Source organism: Volvox carteri, assembly GCF_000143455.1.
Source record: "Volvox carteri f. nagariensis unplaced genomic scaffold VOLCAscaffold_62, whole genome shotgun sequence".
Taxonomy (NCBI): Eukaryota; Viridiplantae; Chlorophyta; class Chlorophyceae; order Chlamydomonadales; family Volvocaceae; genus Volvox; species Volvox carteri.
Genome location: NW_003307605.1, coordinates 610,473 through 633,026, shown reverse-complemented (window position 1 = coordinate 633,026; position 22,554 = coordinate 610,473). Strand labels below are relative to the sequence as shown.

At 56.7% G+C, this 22,554-nt stretch overlaps 2 protein-coding genes across 2 annotated transcripts in view; one reads left to right on the top strand and one right to left on the bottom strand.

Moving 5' to 3' along the window:
- The window catches only part of VOLCADRAFT_97614 (uncharacterized protein), a gene marked incomplete at both ends in the record, with an annotated part of 35,959 nt that extends 33,751 nt beyond the window's left edge, over window positions 1-2,208 (bottom strand). Inside the window, 4 exons of the mRNA XM_002956527.1 lie at window positions 5-636; window positions 964-1,062; window positions 1,575-1,789; window positions 2,201-2,208. Coding sequence (XP_002956573.1) covers window positions 5-636; window positions 964-1,062; window positions 1,575-1,789; window positions 2,201-2,208 — 954 coding nt within the window. The remainder of the gene's footprint in view (window positions 1-4; window positions 637-963; window positions 1,063-1,574; window positions 1,790-2,200) is intronic.
- A 540-nt stretch (window positions 2,209-2,748) lies between these two features.
- On the top strand, window positions 2,749-20,187 carry VOLCADRAFT_107315 (uncharacterized protein; the record flags this gene model as incomplete). The annotated part of the gene is made up of 25 exons (XM_002956565.1): window positions 2,749-2,991; window positions 3,187-3,809; window positions 4,401-4,547; window positions 4,874-5,015; window positions 5,408-5,599; window positions 9,748-10,093; window positions 10,717-10,795; window positions 11,198-11,379; window positions 11,867-11,969; window positions 12,559-12,704; window positions 13,058-13,165; window positions 13,826-13,965; window positions 14,169-14,237; window positions 14,614-14,730; window positions 15,215-15,395; window positions 15,925-16,096; window positions 16,380-16,579; window positions 16,892-17,125; window positions 17,284-17,519; window positions 17,695-17,859; window positions 18,022-18,234; window positions 18,502-18,720; window positions 19,101-19,195; window positions 19,564-19,705; window positions 20,029-20,187. The coding sequence occupies exons 1-25, from the start codon at window positions 2,947-2,949 to the stop codon at window positions 20,185-20,187; spliced, it is 4,455 nt and encodes a 1,484-aa protein (XP_002956611.1). The 5' UTR covers window positions 2,749-2,946.
- Window positions 20,188-22,554: the final 2,367 nt, after the last annotated feature.

Here is a 22,554-nt window from a genome sequence, read left to right as displayed (position 1 = left end):
CGACGGCGGCCAGCGGCACGGCAGTCGCCGCCGATGCTTCCGCCACCGCCGCCACTGCGTCTAGCGTGCGACAATCCGCATGGCCCAATGCCGCTAGCGCCCACGCCGCATTCGCAGCCTGCTGATTGGTGTAGAAGCGCAACATGCACCGAATCCTCGGAGCCAGCACGGCCTCCACAAAGGCACCTGCCCAGGGCAGCCACGCAGGATGCAGCGCCCGCGCGGCGCTTGGCGGCGGCGGCGACGAGGGGGCCCCCGGCCATGGCACGAAAACCCGGCACTGGGCATCCACGCCTTCGACGACGCCAACAATGCCGTAATGGTGGTCTGCTGCTGCAGTGTTTGCCACTGCCGACGTACGACAACCGCCTGCCACGTCGCTGCCGCACACCGCCGCTGCTTCCCGTCGGCAGAAGTCCCGGTGTGCCTGCGCCAAGCACCAGGCGAGGTTGGCGGTCTCCTGAGTGCCAAAGTCTCGCAGGCGCCTGGCAGCGGCGGCCTCCGTCAGACCCTCCCACAACACTGGCGACGTAACGCCTGACTTAGCCATTCCTAGTGCCATGTTGGACAAGTCGAGCGCCGTACAGTCGGAAGCACGTCCTGGCAGCGGCGCCACCTCCGCCGTCGCAGCTCTACCTGATAGCGTCGTGCACGGCCACGAACTCGCAGCGACAGGCGGTGGCGCCCCCACTGCCAACTGTAGCTGCCCGTCTCCCCTGTTTCCCCTTTCGCCTCCACGGCCCCTAGAATGGGCCACTTCTGGGGTCCCGTTCCCGGCTTCAGGGCGAACAGCAGCTACAGTTGTTGCCTCCACCGGCTGCTGCTGCTGCTGCTGCTGCAAGTACTGCCGCCGTAGTGCCAGCATGTGCTCGGCCAGTTCCGAAACCAGCTCCCCGCACTCGCGCCGGGCCAGCGTGCCCAGCACCCAAGCACATGAGCTCAGATCCCGGGTGCCGTACTGACCAGCTGATCGGAAGGCCTCGAAACGTTCCAGCAGTCGCTGTAGCAACGCCTCGTGCCGGGGGTGCGTCAGTCGCGGGGTGCGCGTGCGTCGAAGACCGGCTACGTGCGGCAGCCGCACCAGCGCCGCGGAGACGTGCCCAGATCGAAATGAGGCAGACTCCGCGTCGTACAAGTCAGCAAGCTCGTCCAATGACGTGGCGGAGCGGATGGCGGCGGAAAGCGCGGCAGCAGCGCCAGTGGCGGCCGCCCTAGATGAGCTTTTTCCGTTCGTACAAGGTCCTGCTGCTACTGATGCTGCTGCGGCGGCTGCCGTCACCACTACGGCAGGTGCTGCTGCTGCTGATGATGATGATCCTTTGAGGAACAGAGGAGATGCTGCGGCCGCTGCTGGCGGGTCTGCTCCCAACGACGGAATGGACAGCAGCGGGGTGTGCAAGTGTTGTTCCTGCCGGCCCTGCGGCCTTACTGGTGACGGCGCCAGTCCCCATGCAACAGATGCCATGCTGTACGGCAGCTGACGGAGCCGTAGAGGTTGCTCCTTAAAGGATGTCTGTTGCCGCCGCTGCCATGCCGTGGTGGTTGCCACCTTCGCGGTGGTGGTTGCCCCGTACCCTCTATCCGCCCTCCTGATACCTGGCGTGGTACCCCTAACGTCAGTTGCTGACGTCGTTGCCGCTGTGATTGCATCCCCCCGGGGCTGGCCAACATCAGCGTCAGGGCCGCGATAACCGAGCTCTGTGTGCGGCTGAGGTCCAAATTCGTCCTTGTCGTGATGAGGGTAGTGAAGGTATTGATGGTGATCGCTGAGGTGGTGCCGTTGTTTGTGCTGCGCCGGGCCATGATTGCCGCGGGCCGCCGGGCCGTTTACCCCCAAAAGGGAGGGACGGTCCGCGGCTGCAGCATCGCTGGTATTGATATGGGTTCTGGATGGCGATGGTGCAACTGCGGCTGAGGCTTTGGGTGCATGCGCCTTCGGCGCAGCGACCGCTGCGCTTCCGCATGGATGGTGCACGGGTGGCCCAACAGCGCGTGCCTGAAGGCAATCCGGTGTCGGGCGCAATACAGGTGTTCGATTGTTGTGTTGATAATGCAAACCCGTAATGCAATGTGTGCGTGTAGCTGATGTTAGAAATGGAAATGTGGAACCCGACTTCAGTCAGTCCCGAGCCGTTGACCGTTGGATGCTGCGGGATAGAAATGCGTCGGCGGCCGATGGACCAAACCCAAGATGTCGCACCTGGGCATGGATACTTATCGTACTCGCATGAGCCTCCCGTATGTCAGGTCTGGACCACGCAACCTTAGGGGCATGAAGCCTGGTCCACGGGCAGGAATTCACGAGGCGAACACGGCCACGCCAGTATTAGGTGCCGTCGGTAATTTTCTATTTTGTTGAGGTTATGAACGCTAGTATCCGGTGGCCGTGCGCCGCCGGAAGTTTTGTTGCTTCCGCAAAACTGAAAGCCCACCTGTCACGGTGCCTCAACCAGGTCAAAGTTTGTGCGAGCAGTCCTTGTGGTTCAACAATTACATGTGAAACATGGAGTGTCTGCATACCGATACCGATGGAGGTATTGCTAGCCAAGGGATTACATTTGCAGTCAGCACGCTTGGTAAGCTTTTATTCTAACATATTTGGACAAGTTTCCAACAGGCGACCCTTCCGCTTTTTGCGCAGGTGGACTGGTTCCGTACGGACTATGTCGGCGGGAGGCCAACCGACGCTCGTAGTGTTGTGTGTAGTAAATCCTTGTTTGCCAATCTGTGACTCGCCGCAGTGTCAAGTATTACTTGCGATGATATTCTTCAAATGACTTTGCAATTAAGTAGCAAGTTTATGGAAGTAGGGAAGCAAAGCTTTCTTATTGAAGTTTCCAAATTTAGCTGATATCACCTTGACGTGTGGCACGTGTCAAAAGAAGCACTAGTGCGACCAAACTTTACCCCCCTGGCCTTCGCAGTTGCAGCCGCAGGCGCGACGTAATGGAAACTCCAAGTTGCACAGTCCCGCTTCAAGCACAGCCGCTGGTGCGCTCGAAAGAAGCAAATCATATAATCTTATTTCCAGTATTTCGTCTATGACCAATTCAACCCATATCGTCCTAGACGGCAAGCAGCGCAGTCCCTGGCGGCGTACAGCGCACATCCCCCACTCGCACCACCAGCGCACATCCCCCAGTCAAACCTCAAACACCCCCTCCCGGCTTCCCCTTTTTACGCCAGGACTGCGCTGTAAGCCCCTCCAGCGGCATTCTGGCTGCCGCCCTCGTCACCGGCCACATCCAGCTGGCGTCCTTCTCCTGCCCGGCTCATAGCCCTGGCGGCGGAAGCCAACTGTCGTACCAGCTACATGTGACCGTACCCCCGCCAACGCCAGCGCCATCCGTACAACCTGCCAGCAAAAAAAAGCAAAAGTTGACCAGCGGCGGAGCCTCTGCCACAGCCCCTGATGACGCACCTTCTTGCCGCGCTGTCTGCTTCACAAGCGGCGGCGACACCGTCCTGGCGGGCTATGCCGACCACGCCGTACGGTCGTACGACGTTGCGACGGGGCGCATGGTTGCGGGGTTCTCGGGCGAGCACGATGCGCAGCTGAGCCGGGTGTTTGCCCTGGGGCCTCATGTGTTCGCGTCTGGGGACGAGGAGGGCCTTGTGGCTCTGTGGGACGATCGAGTTGGGGGCAGCAGCGGAACCACGTCCTCCTCCTCCTCCTCCTCCTCTTCCGCGATTTACCGATACACTCGCCACACTGACTACATTTCGGACTTCGCGCTGCATGCCAAGGACCAGGCGGTTGTCGTCGTCAGCGGAGACGCCACTCTGTCTGTACATGACCTGCGCAAGCGGTAAGGTGTGGGAACCTCAAACTGCAGAAAAGAGGTGTGCGGATTTTTCGGCCGTTTCGGGTGGAGGGGACGGAGCAGCACCGGGGGCATGACACAGATTAAGGCGATGAGGAGGCTACTGGCTTGGAAAAGGAAAACGGAAAACAGGCAATTGAGGAAGAAATCGTGGTTTAGGAGAAGCATTAGGTCTGTAACCCTAGAGTGGCAGGCCGGGGCTAGAGGACCTATCCACCGGAGGTCGGGGTCATATTAGGGCGTAAATATGAGAGTAGGTCTAGACGAGTCTGCTGGTGCGGGTGGGGGTGCGAGTGGGGGTGCTAGTGCTAAGAGACTCAGAACGGTTTCATGGCTACGACAGCTGCGCGCACTCTGCGCTGTTCGTTTCTACTGCTGTCCTTCCCTTCCCTGCCTGTCTCCATTCCTGCATGTATCCCCACAGCAATTGCGCTCCGAAATTCTCATCGCATCTCATGGCATTTCATGTTCCCCATGATATAATGCCCCCTTGAACCCCGTCCTTCAAACCCCGGTATGTATACATAAATCACTCTTGGATCTCTGGAAAAACCCAAACCCCAATCGTCCATGCAGTACGGCACTGGCTCGTAGTGAGGATGACAACGATGACGAGCTGTTGAGCTGTGTGGTAGTCAAGGGGGGCCGCAAGGTGGTGGCGGGCACCCAGTCCGGTGTACTGCAGTTGTACAGCTGGGGGTACTTTAACGACTGCAGTGACAGGTAGGGTACGACAACAGAGCGTACTGCTGCAGTACGATACCATTTGCAGCACGTACCCTCAAGCATTTTCGTGCGCATGCGTGCTTTCCCATCATTTCCCCTCCCCATTCCCCGTCATACTCCTGAAATTGCTTATGTCGCATCGTATTCAATTTAGTCGATAGCAAAATATTTATTGGAGCTTTGCCCATTATATGATGCCACCCATGCAACGTTGGCGGTTATTTTTTACTGCATTTCGCATCCAAGCATGCGTCATTATCGCCATCATCACCACCACCACCACCATCACATCGATCGCCAAACGCTTCCATCTGGTCCCCCAGGCTCCCGGGCCACCCGGAGTCGGTTCAGGCGCTGGTGGCCTTCGACGAGTCCACCTTGTTGACAGGGTCCTCGGACGGGGGGGTGCGTGTGGTGGGGGTGCTGCCAAACAGACTGCTGGGAATACTAGGACAACACAACGAGGTGAGCGGGGTGGGAGCGTGGGTGTGGGTGGGTGCGCGGGAATGTGTGTGTGCGTGTGCTGGTTACATGTGCGGGCAATGTTGTGTACATGTGCATGTGAGCCGTCGATTTTTGCCCGCGTGAAAGAACGAACGAATGCCTTTTTACACATTGCGCATCGTCATGGTAGCGGTATTGTTTTTAGCATGTACTGAAGCGCACAGCGGTTCATTATGGCTGGACGCGAAAACGCTTCGCCATCCTTCTTCATCTTCTGGTCTGTGTAGAATAATTGAACTTCCCTTCCAACCCTCGGTAGCACTTGCCCTCCATTGTCATTGCCGCATCCGCATCCGAGGATTCATTCCCGTCGTTTCCCTCACTGTGACGACCTTATATCGTATCCCAATCAGGACTTCCCCGTCGAGCGCCTCGCACTGTCGAACGACCGACGGGTGCTTGCCTCGACCTCCCATGACTCGGCGGTCAAACTCTGGGACTTGTCTGTACTGCTCGAGGACGATGGAGATGAAGACGATGAGGGGGATGAAGAGGATGGGGATGATGGCGGCGTTGGCGCTGCAGCCACCACCGTGGTGGCTGCGGTGCGAGCGAAGAAGCGTGGAACGGTTGGGGATGAAGAGGCGGAGGGAGAGCGGGAAGATAATGACGATGAGGATGATGATAGTGATGGTGATGAGGATGATGATGATGATGATGAGGAGGAGGAGGAGGAGGAGGAGGAGGAGGAAGGGGAGGGGGAGGGGGAGGAGGAGCTAACAGGTAGTGAGGAGGAGGACGCCAGTGGTGGTGGTAGCGGGGACGACGAGGAAGGCGAGGGAGAGGAGGGGAGGCGTGGGGGGAGAGTGGAGGGGACTGAAAAAGCGCGGGGGAAAGATAGGGATGGTGCGGGCAAGGCCTCCACGGCTGCAAATAGCAAGCGTGTAGCTGCCGTTGACGCAGCAGCCGGCGGCGGCGGCGGCAGCAACTGTGTAGGTGACAACGATGACGACGACGACGACAGCGATAGTGATGACGGTGGTGCCGGCGGAAGGAAGAAGAAGGTGAAGAAGCAGGAGCGGACACGATGGACGAAGGGAGCGGAGCAGAAGAAACGACCGGCGGCCAATTTCTTTGCAGACCTGCTCTAAACCTTGGACAACAGGGAGTGGGGAACAGAGGACAGATCAGAGACCACTACGCAAGAGGCGAGCCACGAGCCTCTAGGGAATTGCTTATCGGGATTTAAAGCCGTAAATACCGATGGGATGATCGGATGTACTTTATGTGCCAATATCGGATCATGTCACAACGCGCAATCCACGCCAAAACCTTCCCGCCTCGACACGTACAACACACTACGGAAGGTATGCAGGCATCAACAAACATTAGATTAAGGACAGACGACGCGTTCATGGTCATCGGAATGCCGTACACTCATATGAGATATTTCCGTTGTCGCCGCGTCCTGAGGGCAACACACCTCACCAAGGAAAGGACGAGGGAGGCGCGCCAAGGGGAAACACACACGACCAGATGGGAAGTTGGTTAGACAATCCACTCAAAAACCCCAAAGCCGTGCAATCGCGACCCAGGTATGCACACACGATCAACACATCACAATTCAGAGCAATATCATGCTTTCAGGCGGCTGGCAGCTCTGTTCTGGATTTGCTGCACGCCGGAAGCCTTTCCTAAAGACTTCGCTGCAGCTGATGTTGTGCCTGCGTCTGCTGATGCTGTCAGCTGCCTGCCAAGCATGATTGCTCAATGCTAACAGTCACGCCTCAAGCGGCAGGGCACGACCCACTCCAGGCCACCGCGCCGATAATCCAACCCATACGGCCCCCATCCCCCGAGTATACTCACCGCCGAGCCGCCAAGGAGGTGGTTTGGGGGCATGTGCGGGGTCGTGGGCTTGCCGCCCCACTTCCCCGCACTTTACCGCCTCTCCTGCTCCAAGGTTATGGAAAGTTTTTGCTGAAGAGTTTTTATATGTTGGCATGCGGCAAGCAAGTGGGTACATGTGGGCGGCAGGAGGGGGCGAAGCAGGCGTATTCTGGATGCATCCGGAGCCGTTGCGTCATGGTATACCAGGAACAATGCACGTGCGCGTGCACACAAACATCGACATTCACTACGATAGGCAGATCGTGTACCTGGCGGCTGGCAGGTGCACAACGACACGTCAGTCAAAGAACACACGCACAGGCGCACTGCACTCCACACTATGGCACGGACAACAGAAAGACCTAAGCAGTACGACAAAGTCGCGGAGCAAAAAATATTTTGGATAACCGGGGTTTCATGACTCACGTGCGAGTGCCGCAATCACGTGCTCAGCTTGCTCCACCGTGTTTAGTGCCGCATTCGGTCCCAAACTTAAAGAAAATAACAACCTACTAATAACGCGTCATACCAAACTGCTAAAATCATGCTAAACTCGTGCTAAACTCATTAGCACCCCCCAAATGTAGCACTGACATCACTGGTGCACGGTTGTGAGCATGCTCAGTGGGTGGGCCTTGTTCCTAGCCAACCGCGCCAAAGGAGTACCCATCAGATGGGAAGCAACCGGGAGTGCAAATGGCGAAGTATAAGCACTGGATGGGGCTGCCCTTTTCGGGAGCCGCAGCCGTCATGTGGCCAACACATGCTAAGGTTTCATTCCTCGTTTAGCACATCGTAAGCTAATGCAGTTTCGTTTATGTTGCTGGGCTTTGGAGGTAAACAGAGCACGAAGAGGCAAGTACCATGTCCCCAGGGGGCAGCGGTTTTGCCGCTGTTGTGGTACTAATAGCCGAATCGAGGATGAAAAACACGTGTTATTGGAATGCCCAGCCTATAATGATATTCGTGCTGTAGAGGGATTCGATCATCAACAGAGCATGTTGGAGGCCATGAAATGGGAACCAGCACGTCTGGCGAGGATGTTGGAACGTATGTGGGCTCACCGAAACTCAATTATCCCCTTTGGACGCTAGTCTGGGCTGATGTGCGGTGTTTTCCTTTCCTCCGTGGCTTTTAGGCGTTGTAGTATTGCCCTTGGGCCTTCGGCTCGTATGGGTAGTCTTACAGGTATGGGGTCACGCACCCCCAACCATGTAACACACACACACACACACACACACACACAGACACACACACACACACACACACACACACACACACAACCGCGCTGTAGCTGCCCGCTGTCCTACTACATCTCAGTGCTGCTGCTTGTGAAAGGCGCCACCCGGCCTTACGCTTACCCCGACTGGTAGTGAGCATGCTCAGCCTGTCTCGACCGTGATCTTCATTGAATCGGGCTCTCTAACACCCTCATGTTGATGCTTGCGGGATGCATCACGTCCTCTTGCGCTGACCCAGATTGACCACGGAGCTGGGGAGGAATCATGAGCTGAGCATGCCAGCCACTACAATTTTACGATCCAGATGCAGTCAATTCGACCCAGACAGACCGCATTGTGGATATCGGGTCAGACGACTAGGTCAAGCATGACGATCCCTTGCACGACTACCGTGACTAAATGTAGCTGTGATTGACTGGAAAGATTCTGTGCCTGAAAACTCTGAAGACTAGGCTAGGCGCATGTTAGGATGTGGATAAATAACCCACTGCCCGAGGGTAGGCAATCGTAGGCGCAGGCGTGTGTATGTTGCCGTAAGGGAACGAGACGGATCCCTTCAAAGGGGAAGAACGTTGCAGCTGGTAGATAGTACGGCACACACGACGTTTACAAATAGGCGCTAAGGCGCTATCTCGAGAGGCCTTTTCAGCGGCAGCTACTACAAAGCAGACGTATTTGGCTTAGCAAATAATACACAAAATCTTCTGTATTTTCACAGGGAGATTATTGCTGAACGGCGAATTGGAGATGGTGTGGGGTTATGGCTATGGTGAAATTGTTTGAATTAAACAAAGGTTTGGGTCGTCAGGTCTATAATATTTGCAGGAAGCAGCAATGCGCCGAGAAACATATGTGGGATGCGCACGGTGCAACTTACGGGACGGACAGATGCCGTTACTATATCAGATTATTGCATTCTCATGAGCTTCATATACAATCTTAGTTCTGTTATTGCATGCGCTCCATTACGTATCCATGTGGGTCTTTGTAAGATTAGAAGAAACAAGGTCAACCGCTAGCATGTACGGCTAGTGATGTGGGTTGGTTCCCTGTCCCCCTTGAAATGATTGCATCGTAACGATTGACTGTTGATTCGCGATGAAATCCTCATGCTTTCGAGGGTACAAGCTACGCTGTGGCTGTAGTGATTGAATGACTTGTATTGCCGGTCGGTCGCACGGTCAGGTCCTATCATTTTGGACAATGTAATTTCACAGAAAGGGTTTGTGGAATTTCTACGTAGTGACTACGTGCTCTATGGCTTTGTGCGATTGCAGCAAAGCGTTGCAAGTGTGCAACCACTTGGAAAACCGGCAACTGTCGTTACAAGTTGAACGAGCATTCGACTTCCAGAGGCAGTAGGCCAGCTCTGGCATTATTGCAGTCGTTATTTTCTTATCCATGTTTTTCTCTCTGCTTGGTGTTCGCTAGGAAACCTTTGCAAAACGAAGCTGCAGAGTGAAGCTCAAATCTTTTCCCCTGAAGTGTATGCACAAGTTCTTTCCTTAATCCGTTGAATAATCTGACAGACCCTATAATAAATTGTTTTCGCATCTCGCCGCCGCATTGGGCCTGTCAACAGCGGCGGCCTCATCCTCAAAGAACATCCCGGCATTATATAGCCTTTCAAAGATAACAACTTACACGCCGTCAACGGCATGTCGCCGGATACGGCTCTCGGCAAGCGGTCCGCCAGTGCTTCCGCCGATGCCTCAAACCCCGGCGAAGGCCCGGCAGCACCACCCCCAGCAAAGGCGGCTCGTCTAGGCGGTGAACGCGTAGCCCAGCTGCCTGTGGGCGCAAACCTGGTGGAGGTGGATGGCAAGTCCTGCACGCACGAGGTTGCATGGCCGCCAGGCCAGGAGGGCAGCACGCTGCCGCCGCCGGCACGGGAGGGGGCCCCCGCGCGTGTCTACCCCTTCAAAATTGATCCTTTCCAACAAGTGGCAGTCAACTGTCTGGAAGCAGGTGAGGTAGGGGGAGACGCCCATGGGGATAGAGAAGACCCAAATTAACCGTGCCCCTCACCCCGACATGTTTGTCCTGCATCAGCTGCCCGCCGCCGGCATAGCACGGGCAGCGAACAGGCAAAGAAGAGAATTCCCAACCGCATGTAATTTGCGGGTTATGTATGAAGCAGCACTTCCTTGCTTTTCTCTTCTTAAGGGGTTGGGAAGTTAACGAAGCGGAGAGAGGGCGTCCAAGAGTTAGGCGGGGTAGCCATTTGGGCGAAAGTCAACTCTTGACTATCATGTCCTCTCCCCGCGCTCATCACGCTCGCCTACCCCCTCGATCAAGCCGGCAAAAGCATATGGGCCTTACGTTTTCCATTGACCCTCCGAACCCACATGGCGCGACGTGACGCGGTACGACATGATGACGTGTCGCGAACGTTAAGGTTGTTCGGTCCAAAGCCTGTGCGCGCCTACATGCTTTCATTCATGTCCCTCCGGGGGTTACATTTTCCCGTTTCATGCTGATGATGTTGACCACCACAAATCCCGTCTTGATGATGTTCGCACACGTAACTCCCTGGACCACCCGGGTTCGATCCCCGGATCCTGCGCCCGACCTTTTTGTCTACTCTTTAGGCCACAGCGTCATGGTGGCGGCCCACACCTCGGCCGGAAAGACGGTGGTAGCGGAGTATGCCTTTGCTATGGCCCTGAGGTATGCACCCGGGGGTTGGGAGGGCGTGGCTGGCAGGCGGACTGGCTGCTGAGTGATGCAAAGTGAAGGGTTTCCTGCCTTCCATGTCCAATTTGCACGTAATCTCCCGCTCTTTTCCTTTCCTTTCCCATCTCCTCACATGTCCTCCTCTGCACCGCGCTCCCGTGGCTTCCCCTTCTGTCTTTTGCCAACACTGCATAACACACGTCCTACGGGCATACACACACACGCACATGCACATTCACATTCACACATCCGATCACGAAAACATACGCATACACACCCTCCTCGCATACCTTAACACTCCTCGCGGCTCAGTAACACTCCTCTAATAACACATACGCACACATACGCACATTATAAAAATACACACACATACAAACACACAAACATGCCCTGCAGGGACAAAACCCGCGTGGTATACACCTCCCCCTTGAAGGCCCTCTCCAACCAGAAGTACCGGGAGCTGGCGGAGGAGTTTGTGGATGTGGGGCTGATGACGGGAGACGTCACCATCAATCCGAATGCCTCCTGCCTGGTGATGACCACGGAAATTCTGAGGTCCATGTTGTACAGGGGGTCAGGTAGGCGAACATCTCACATGGGGAGTGATTGTGGGTATCGGGGGGTCGGTATGATGTGCTGTTGCCGGTAGATTAGACAAGGTGATATTGGTTTCAAAGAGAATGTGATAGTACTAGTTGGTCGGTTAATACCTGCTGGGATAGGTTTTGATATGAATATGGCTAAAAAAGAAGCCCACGATGGCACGTGTGTATGTATGTGTGTGCGTGTGACGTGAGGGGGGAAGGGTATCGGGGGAATGTGTTTCGGCGTGGTGGCCCTGTGATGGTCCTCCGCCCTTTTGCACCATTCTTCGTTTAGAGTACACGTTTTTGCGCCGTGTAAAGTACCCTCTGCAAAGACATCTCTACCCCTACCGCCACTCCGGTCATCACCATCGCCGTCATCAACTTCGCGGCTCGGGTTCACTACCGCCATCTGGGTCGCCCTGCGGCCCTTTTGCCTGAAAATGTGGCCCTCTGGATGTGTTCGGGGCCCCACTTACAGAGGTCGTACGTGAAGTACAACTGGTTGTGTACGACGAGATCCATTACCTGCGTGATAAGGAGCGTGGCGTGGTGTGGGAGGAGTCCATCATCCTAGCCCCCAGGTAAGGGTCACATACCTGCGCGCGTACGGGAAATGTACGGATTCGTGTTTTGACCAGGAAGATGAACATGTAGGGGCCCCTTTCCCTGCCATAAGGCTTTCTGGACATCTCGCTGTCCGTGCCTTTCGCGTCCTTTGCTTGCTGTTTCCTGGCCGGCCGGGATAGGGCCCCCTAAGTTTTTCTGGTTCCCTGTCGTGTTTCCTGCGAAAATGGATTTCTCCTCTCTCTCTCTCTCTCTCTCTCTCTCTCACACACGCGCATCCCAATGCTGCCCCCAATGCTGGTCCCAATGGGTGGATGACATCACATGACACCGCTTAGGACTCCCTCACTCACTAGGGGCAGTTTCCGACCTCTAGGACACCACCGCCGTCTTCCCACTCTTTCTCGCATATGGCTTCTCCACGGGAACACACACACACATACACACGCACGTCCCCCGTGCTCTCTACGGAACTCCTGGCTGGCTTGACGAGCTGCGTACTGCTGCTACTGCCATTTCTGATGCTGCTGCTGCCTGGCGCGGCCGTCGGCCAAAACCTTTTCCGGCCGTTGTCGCTTCGGCCATCTTTTCTGTTCCTTTCCTCAGGCAGGCTCGCTTCGTATTTCTGTCCGCCACCATCCCCAACGCGCGCGAGTTTGCTGACTGGGTGGCCAAGACGCACCGTTCGCCCTGCCATGTGGTGTACACGGACTACAGACCCACACCCCTGCAACACTACCTCTTCCCGGCGGGTGAGTGAGCGGGGGCCCGGGTGAGTACGGCGGAGTATGACGGGGTACGGCGCGGAGGACAGAATGTATGCAAAAGAAGAGAGAGGGGCCTGTCGGAGTGGGTGAATGAGTGAGTGAATGCTTTGGCGCCCAAACAACTGCCCAACAACCCAACTGCCAACCGCACTGAAACCGTCAACCGGGTGCCAAGATTTCTGGAACAGGCTTCCAGAAACGTACCGGAAATGTGTCTGAAAACCGCAGCCGGACTACCGACCGCTTGGCTACCCAACCGTTAACCGAATCGGCAACTACCGCCCCACCTACCAGCGACCCGAATCTCTTGTTCCCCTGATCCCGTGTTCCTTCCGAAGGTGGTGATGGGTTGTACATGGTGGTGGACGAGCGGGGCGTATTTCGGGAGGACAACTTCCAGAAAGCGGTTGGTGTACTAACCGAAACGGACGCCGGCGGCGGAAAGGGTAAGTGGGGTCTGTCTGTCCTCCCGCGGTCATTGCCCAATTTGTCTGTTTGTTAACCTATCGGCTACCTAGTATTTTGGCGCTATAAAGTTTATGTATGATACATAAACTTTATTAAATATCTAGTTATTACCATCTTCCTGATGTTGGTACGTGCCCACCTGGCCTTCCGCAGTAGGGGTTCGTATAGACCCACACGCGTGTATGTATGTATGCATGTGTACATCTTGAAGGATAACGTAACGAAGGTGACGGTCAGAAAACGTAATACCACACATACATACATGCATACATACACGGGTCGAAAATCCTTCCGAGGGTGGAAGGTAAAGTGCCCCTAGTCGATGGACGGTGGTGACCTGGGATAAAGTTAACTTGCGAGCTGACCAGGAATGGAGTTGGGCCGCCGTCGACCCGGCAGATTCCGTTGGATGCTGGTGGTGGGTGCGGAACCTGAGCGATCCACTGAGAAGTTGACTAGGGTGACTAGATGAGGGTGCCCCGAAATACCGGGGAAGGCAGGGTTTCGCCGGGTAGCGGCCACGGGTGAAGATATGCCCCCCTGTCCCACACATCATACATTATACTTTGCATTTTGCGTATGATTCCTTCGTCCTCGACCTCTTCCCCCTCCATCTCTTCCCCCTCCATTCGCCGTAGCCAAGGGCGGCAAGAACGGCGGCGGTGGCGGCTCCGCGCCTGTGGGCGGTGCCGACTCTCAGAAATCTGATATCTTCAAGTTGGTCCGAATGATCATGGAGCGGAACTACGACCCGGTCATCGTGTTCTCCTTCTCCAAAGTACGGCACTTTCCCGTCTGAACCCAACCGCTGCGATGTGCTTCCCATCCCGATGTGCTGTGATGTTTCATTTGCGGATTTGTTCGAGGTTTCACAGGCGTTGCTTCCGGGTTTTAGCTTGGGTTTTAGTTCTCCTCACTCACTCATTCACTACCCATTCTTTAGCATCCAACTCTTTCCGTACCCCTTCCCCCGTGCCTTAGCGCGAATGTGAGGCTCTTGCCGCCCAGATGGCCCCCCTGGAGCTCAACAGCGAGGATGAGAAGGCGCTGGTGGCCAACATCTACTGGTCGGCAATGGAGTGCCTGTCACAGGCGTGTGAGGGGGGATGGGGGGAAAGGGGGGGGAGCGGCGATAGGGGTTCCGGTTCAAAGGGGATGGAGAGCTGTTGTTGTATCTGTACGACAGGTGCAACGCCAGCCTACCAGAGGTGTAACCCAGGGGGGAAATCCAGGCGGCTCTCACATGCCCGTTGGCCGCTTCTTGCCCAACCAACCACGAGGGAAGCACCCCTCAATAAAACCACCTGACCGCTCGACAACGCCTCTGTCCTGCTGCTCCATCGCACACTCTCCACCATCCACCCCACCCCACCCAAGAACAACACACACACCACCCACCCACCCAACCACACCCACACGCACGCAGGACGACCAGCGCCTCCCTCAGATCACCGCCATGTTGCCCATGCTACAGCGGGGGGTGGGGGTGCACCACTCGGGGCTACTGCCCATCGTGAAGGAGGTGGTGGAGATCCTGTTCCAGGTAGGTGGGTGGGTGGGTGGGTTTGGATGTGGGGGCTGGGGCGGCTTGTGTGAAGGGGCGGGAAGGGGGAAGGGCTCGTGCGTTGGGAGACATCCTTCAACTTGGCTCCCCCCCTTCCTCCTCCCTCCTCTCCTCTCCTCCCCAAACCATTGGCCCCACACAAGCAAATGGTTGGCGGGCCCCCCCCCCCTTTCACCCCGTTTTTTCCATACATACACACATACACGCACGCACAAATCCCGTTGCAGTCCGCCAGCACTTAGGTACTTGGGACGTCAGTTGGGCTTCTTGCCTTGCTTATAAAGGACGTGTATTTTACGCCTCCTACATCCCCTATACGCTAAACCCTAACCCTATCTCCTTCCCCCCCATGCCTAAACCCCCCCTCTAATATCTGCTTCAACCGTCAGTGATTCGTCTTCCGCATACACACACACACACACCGAACCCCCAACTTACCCCCCAATTTACCGCCCAACCTCAGGAGGGTCTTCTGAAGTGTTTATTCGCTACGGAGACCTTCTCCACCGGCCTCAACATGCCCGCCAAGACGGTTGTGTTCACCAACGTCAAGAAGTACGACGGCGGTGTGTTTCGCTGGATCACCAGCGGGGAGTACATTCAGATGAGCGGCAGGGCGGGGCGACGAGGTCTGGATGATAGAGGTGCGCGAGGGGGCGGAGGGGGGTAGGGGCGCGGAGGCGAACCGCTGAGGATTGAAGTAGATGCCGGAGATAGACGGATGCTCCAGGAGGGGACAAATGGGGATGGGTGTGGGGGAGAAAAATGAGGAGGGGGCTCGGGGGTCCGCAGCATTCCTTGTTCTCATTTCCCTTCCCCCCCTAACCCACCCCATCCCATCTCCAACCCATCTCCAACTGGGTGCAGGCTGCTGTTTTCCATTCTTGACTTGACATGAATTGGATTGGATTGGATTGGATTGGATTGGATTGGATTGGATTGGCAGCGGGATGTTACTGTGCGATCTAAACCCTCTTTGCAGATGGCAGTTGGTTCATTTTGTCATCGTTGGCGTTTTGTTGCATGATTTCCTGCATTTTGCATCGTCCTGTGACGCCCTCCCCCTTTCCCACCCCATGATTTCCCCCTCTCCCCCCCCCCACACACACGCACACACACACACGCACACACACGCACACACACACACGCACACACACGCACGCACGTTGTCAGGTGTTGTGATCCTGATGTTGGACACCCGACTGGAGCCCCCCGTGGCCAAGGAGATGATCAAGGGCGCTCCGGACACCCTCTACTCGGCCTTCCATCTGGGATACAACATGCTGCTGGGCCTTATGCGGGTGGAGGGGGCGGAACCGGAGCAGCTCATGGGGGCATCGTTCAGGTGCGTGGGGCTCCGGGGGTCTCGTGTATGGTTGGTTGGGGGTGGGGGAAAGAGGGCGGCTGGCCTTGCGGGGTCCTTGGGCCTGAGGGTGGAGTATCTCAGGCTTTGTATTCCCCGCGTCCTCGGCAAGGATTTAAGCAACAGTTCAAATTTTGCTCACCAAGTATCGCATGATTCTCTCCCCCCTACCTTCGTACAGATAGACAGACAGACAGACAGACAGACAGGCGGATAGTGTAACGCAATAACCCCCCCCCCCCCGCTCCGCTCCATTCCCCTTTAGGCAGTTTCAAGTGGAGCGGAGTTTGCCATCCCTGGAGGCCCGTGTATCGACACTGGAGGCACAGCGGGATGCCATTGTCGTACCGGACGAGCAGTCTGTACGGCAGTACTATGCGTTATTGGACCAGCTGGCATCATTGCGAGCCAGCTTACGGGGGTTCCTCAACTCGCCGCAGGTGTGCCTGCCCTTCCTGCAGCCAGGTGAGGTGCCGCAGATGCGGCTGGGTTGGGGGGGCCTTATGAGGGCCAAGGGGGGTTTAAGGGGGGGAGCTTATGAGGGCCTTATGGGTGCAGAGGGGGAAGTGCTGGGGGTAGTGTATTAGGAGAGCGAGGACTGACTGGTCGATGATGTCAGAAGTGCGCGGGCCGTAGTAGCTGGGCGCTGGCAAGATCTCTCTTAAGATGCAAGCAGAGCGCTTTTTTTAGCGCATAATCTATTGACGACTTGTATGTACGACGTACTGTACGACGGCTACAACAAAACGAAATGGCATGTTCACACATGTTCCGCAGGTCGCCTGGTTAGGCTACTCCCGGAACCACCTGAGACAGCTAGACCGCTGCCGGATTTCAACGAGCCGCCCGGGGCGGGTGCCGTACCGTCCGCCGACGGCAGCGGAGACGCGTCTATTAGCGGCGGCGCGGGCGGTGGGGAGGCTGTGGTGGCGGAGGTGGCGTACGGTGTATGGGGCGCTGTGGTCAATTTCGAGCGGGTGGGCGGCAAGAAGGACGCGGCGGCGGCTGCAGGTGCGCCGTCCGTCCTCTGGTTTCCCTTCTTATCTGTTATTGCTGTTCTTGTTGTTGTCTACTTCATGTCTACATGCTCGCATGTCATGCAATCAAATTAAAAGTGTTACCACCTACCTACCCGTTACAACTACCTACCTACCCACCCACCCACGCAGACGGTGGTGGTGATGGTGGTGGTGGGTCCAAGAAATCCTCCAAGAAGAGCTCCTCCTCGTCCTCGGGGGGTGCGGGCCACTTCATTGTGGACGTGTTGGTGAACACGGCACCGACCCCGGGGGGCGGTACGGCAGGTGGCAGTAGCGGCACTCTGCCCCGAGGTCACCCTGTGAAGCTACTGCCCCCCGGAGACAAGACGGGGGTGCCGCTGGTGGTCACATTTTCCCTCGCGCAGGTGGGAGGCGTGGCAGCGCTTTTATGGGTGATTTGGGCGATTGTGTATGTACGTATGTATCTATGCATGGATGGATGCATGGATGTCCCCCAACCTCCTCCTCTGAACATCGGCATTTGGTCCATCCTAACACGGCCCCCAACCCCTACTGGGAACGCCGCCGTTGCTCCACCAGGTGGACCGGCTCAGCAGTGTGCGTATCTACCTGCAACGTGACCTCAGACCGCTGGACGCCCGGAAGGCCGCGTGTGCCGCCCTGGCGGAGGCGCTGGTGCGGCTGGCTGGACAGCGCAAGAGCGGGGGCAGGGTACCGTTGCTGGACCCGGAGGACGATATGAAGGTGAGGGTGACCTGCGATGACTCGAGGACAGGGATGAGAGGCCGAGCAGTGATGAGTGATGAAAAGTAGGAGGATGGAATTGGGAGAAAACTTTGCTTAAGCAAAGACAGAGACAGACAGACAGACAGACAGACAGACAGACAAACACCCTTGGTTCTCCAGGTTACCGACAAGGCCGTTCGCAAGACCCAGTCCAAGATTGAGAGTGTGGAGGGGCTGTTGGCGGCCCACCCCCTGGCCACCTCCCTTCCAGCACCCGAGCTGAGATCCCGGCTGGGGGCGCTGCAGCGGCGGAGCGCCGCGGAAGAGGCGGTGGCAGCGGCACGGAGGGAGGCCAAGGCCGCCACCAGTCTGATCCTAAAAGACGAACTCAAGGTGCGTGATGTCCTGTGGTGCGGGGAGGGCGAGGGGAAAGGGGAGGGGAGGAACGGGGGGAGAGGAAAGGGGAAGGAAAGGGGAGAGGAAAAAGGGGAGGGGAAACGGGGGAGGGGAAAGAGGGGAGGGGAAAGAGGGGAGGGGAAAGGGGGGAGGGGAAAGGGGGGAGGGGAAAGGGGGGAGGGGAAAGGGGAGGGGAAAGGGGGCAGGGCAGGCCCCACCTCGCTCGAGGTCATCGCGAGGCCCACCCCCTCTCGTCGTCTCCAGGCGCGGCAACGGGTGCTGCGTCGTCTGACCTACGTGGACGAGGACGGCGTGGTGACCGTGAAGGGCCGTCTGGCCGCGGGGCTCAGCTGCGGAGATGAGCTGGTGCTGTGTGAGCTCGTGTTCGCGGGCGCCTTCAACGCCATGAGCTTGGAGGCGCTGGCCGCCGCGTGTTCGTGCTTCGTGTTCCAGGAGAAGGGAGGGGAGGGCGGCGGGCCAAAGGTGAGCTGTATCTCTCCCTACGTCTGCGCGAGTGTGAATGAGAGAGGCGCAAGGAAGAGCCAGTTGGAGCCGTGGGTTGCCATGTGGCGCGTTAATAAGCTCTTTGACACGACTGAACCTCGAGAAAAGCAGGAAATAGCGATGGGAATGCTCGTGTATGTATGTGTGTGCGTGATTGCGTGTTGTGGATCGGATCATGTCTGACTGCTCGGGATGCTTTCCAGCCGAAAGCTGCTAACCCCGTGGCTCCACCGGAAGACTGACCCTCTTGTCTTGCTACCGGTTCAGCTGGATGACACACACGTGCACACACACATACGTACATACGTACACACACGAGCGCGCGCACGCACCTCCTCCCCTTCCCCCGTCTTGCACAGCTCCGGGATGAGTTGGTGGGTGCGCTGGCGGCGGTCAAGGACGCGGCTCGTCGTGTTGCCAAGGTGGAGCTGGACTGCAAGATGGCTCTCGACTGGTGAGGCAGACTGGTGCGGGAGAGCGGGGAAGGGAAGAATAGAAAGAGGAGGCGGAGGAGGGGGCGAGAAGGAGGAGGAGGGCCAAGAGAGAGAGAGAGGGGTTGTGGGAAGCTCCTGAAGGAGCGCGGCGCCCCGAGCAAAGACCAACGTTGACAGTCTCACACAATCCGTTACAGCTATCATTCCGGTTTCAGTAACTGAATCACGACTGGTGCTAACCCGTGCGTAACTTACCATGCAATTGTTTTACGTAGTTCTGTTGACCGTTGTTGGTCGCGTTCATCCCTTTCCAACCCTCCTCCTCTTCCCCTTGACTGCGTTTTCAAAGTTCCTGTCCGTCCTCCTTTTCCTCTTCTTCTTCGCACAGCGGCCCTCATGGCGGGTCCGCCTCCACCACCAGTCTGGACGATTACGTCGCCAAGTTCCGACCCGACCTGATGGAGCCCGTGGCGGCCTGGGTGCGTGGTGTCAAGTTTGCGGAGCTTGTCAAGATGACCACCGTTTTCGAGGTGGGGCCGGGGGGGGTTGGGGCCCATGGTTTTGCATCATCCTGCGGCCGCTGCAGCTGCTGCTGCTGCTGCTGCTGCTGTTTCCCTTCCTCCCCTAACATCCTCTTCCTCCCCTCCTCGCTCAATTCCTTCGATACCACTAGCTCCCCGTCTTCAGCCTCCTCGATCTGCATCAGCCGTGTTGTTTTCCTCCTCTTCCCGCTGCCCCTCCTCTGCTGCTTTTGTCACCGGGTGGCTACCGGCACCACCAGCACCACCAGCACCATTGATCTCGTTTCAGCTCCTCTCCAGACCGCCAACCCCACCACTATGCCCGTGTACAGGGCTCCCTGGTTCGGGCCATTCGGCGCCTGGAGGAGCTGTTGCGGCAGCTGGCTGAGGCCCTCAAGGGCATCGGAGAGCTCGCCCTGTCTGAGAGGTTCGAACAGACCAGGGAGCGAATCAAGCGAGACATCATCTTCGCGGCGTCGCTGTACTTGTAGGGTGGTGCTGACTTGGCCAGGAGGAAGTGCGATGAGGTGGAGGTGGTTGCTGTACTTGTAAGGCGTACTTGTGACCGTGAGGTCATGGCCGAATATGCCACAGCCCGGGCTGATGGTGGCTGTCGTGGCTGATCCTGCTGCTGCTGCTGCTGCTGCTGCTCCGCCTGCTGCGAGCTTTTGGTTGTTGTTGTGTGTGACAAGATGCGGCTGTGTGTCCCGGTGTTGATGCCTCGATTGTCTTTCTGAGTGGATGTGGAGAGGGGGAAGACCGACGGCAGTAGGGGTACAATCATCTGCGAGGAAATCAGGAATGAACCGCCGGCGTCTAGCGTCCAAGGGGGAGGGGTGAAGGGAAGTGGGTCAACGCTCAGCAGCACCACCAACAGCATGCGGACCTGTCCTGTTCGCCAGAGGCCAGCTGAGTGTCGAACGGTGAAGAGCCCTAAGTGCGCCAAGTGTGGCGGAGAGGAGCGGGAAAGGGCGGCCTACATGGGGCCGGTGAGGGGGCACCAGCGAGGGAGATGTACACCACCGCACATCGAAATGTACATGTGGTTGGTTCTGGCATAATGTGTATGACTTGAGAACGGGAAAGTGGGTGTTTTTTTAGAAAAACCGTGAACCGGACGCGTCGTGGTGTTGGTATTGGTGAAAATGGTGGTGGTGCAGCTTACCAAAATCCAGAGCACAGCGGCAAGGGACGTGACCGTTTTAGAGGAGGCGTCAACTGTCAGGCCGGCCAGGTTGTATACCTGTATGTCTATATGTGCGCGGGAAAAGTCACTCGCGTCCTACCCGTGAAGATATGACTGAACGCAACCGACTACTCAACGCAAGACAGGCATACAGCTGGTCTCTCCGTAAGTGAGTAAGTGTGTAAGTGTGTAAGTGTGAATGGCGTGGAGGAGTCCTCCTGCTGTGTGTCGTCCAAAAGCCAACAATGGCATGAGACAGGCAGGGGCCTCTCCTCGTTTTCACAGAGTCAGGCGTCTCTCAGTTTCCAGTGCCGGCCCCCGCCGTGTCCACGTCTTAAGGGGTAAAGACGGCCTGGAGGCATGCCGGGGACTGGAACAGGACTTGATTGGCGATGGGGATGGGTGTAAGTACGGCATGTACGGCATTTTCGAGACGGGTTCAGCGAAGGCGGGTGGCGGTGGCGACAGAAGCAGCGTCTCTGGAGATCACTGAGGGGGCCGGCAGGAGGGGTTCCGTTTGGAGAGTGCACAAGTGACTGGGGAAAGGAACGTTTGGTTGCTGTACAGCCCGCGTTTGGTAGTTTGACCGTGTTGAAGACCTGTCGGATGATGAGATTGTGTGTGGGGAGGGGAAATAGTTTTGTTGTGGTGCATTCCTGGTTGGGATTAGAAGGCAAATTTCGTGCTGGAGGCCTTATGGAGAAGGCAGGAATTGGGGAAGTGCTGATATGTGTGTGGGAGGGGAAGGGAGGGAATAGGATTTTGCTGCCGGGCAAGGTTCCTGGACACGTTCAGTGCATGAGGATATCCGCGCGCGGCCTTGAAGGTGCGCAGCATTCAGGTGCGAGCTTCGCGGCTATTTATGCTAGGATTCATGTGCAAAACTGATGACCGTATGGTGTAGTACCGGGGATGGTGCATTCAAGGTAACCAAGGAGTGCAGCATATTTCTTCGTGGGCACATGGGCGGCCTGATGGCTGTACGGATTATGTTGGCGGTGCGAGCGCGAATGATTTTGCTTTGCGGGGCCTGCAATATGTTTTTAAAATTTGCAGCGTAAGGCAGCCATTGAGCATTGCTCGAGAGAGGCTGAGACCATTTGGAGGTTGGCATGGTGTATGGTAACATTCGGACTCATGAACTTCCGGCAACGTCCACTAACGGCCTTATGGCCTAGTCTGTGGACGGTTGCGCACAGATGAAAAAGAAGGGCTATTCTTTGGACAAATCCTGTTTATGGCATTCAAGCTTGTGCAGCGGCCCCTATCTACTTACCCAGAGTACGGCATGGTAGTTGTCTGTTAATCGTTTTAGGTCCTGAGACCATCTTGTGTAAGCTTGGCCAGTTGCGTCGGCGTACAATCAAGTCGCAAAAACAGGAGCAGGAAACAATTATGCATTTGGCGGGTGATCGGCGCAACGTAATTTTTGTAAACAATTGAACAGCAGAAATGACTGCTGATGGCCATAGCGAAGCATTAGAAGTAGGTGCTTTGGAGAAGAATGCCACCTGGACCGTCGGCTCCATCGGCTATCTTGTCTCAACAACGTGAGTTTTCGGGCGTTGGTGAAACCGTAATTAGCTGCTATACAAAGCTGGACTTCAGTTATGGTGCACAGGCACTGCGCTGTGGGGTGGCAGCTGATCGGCGAGAAGGATGTTTGTGTCTG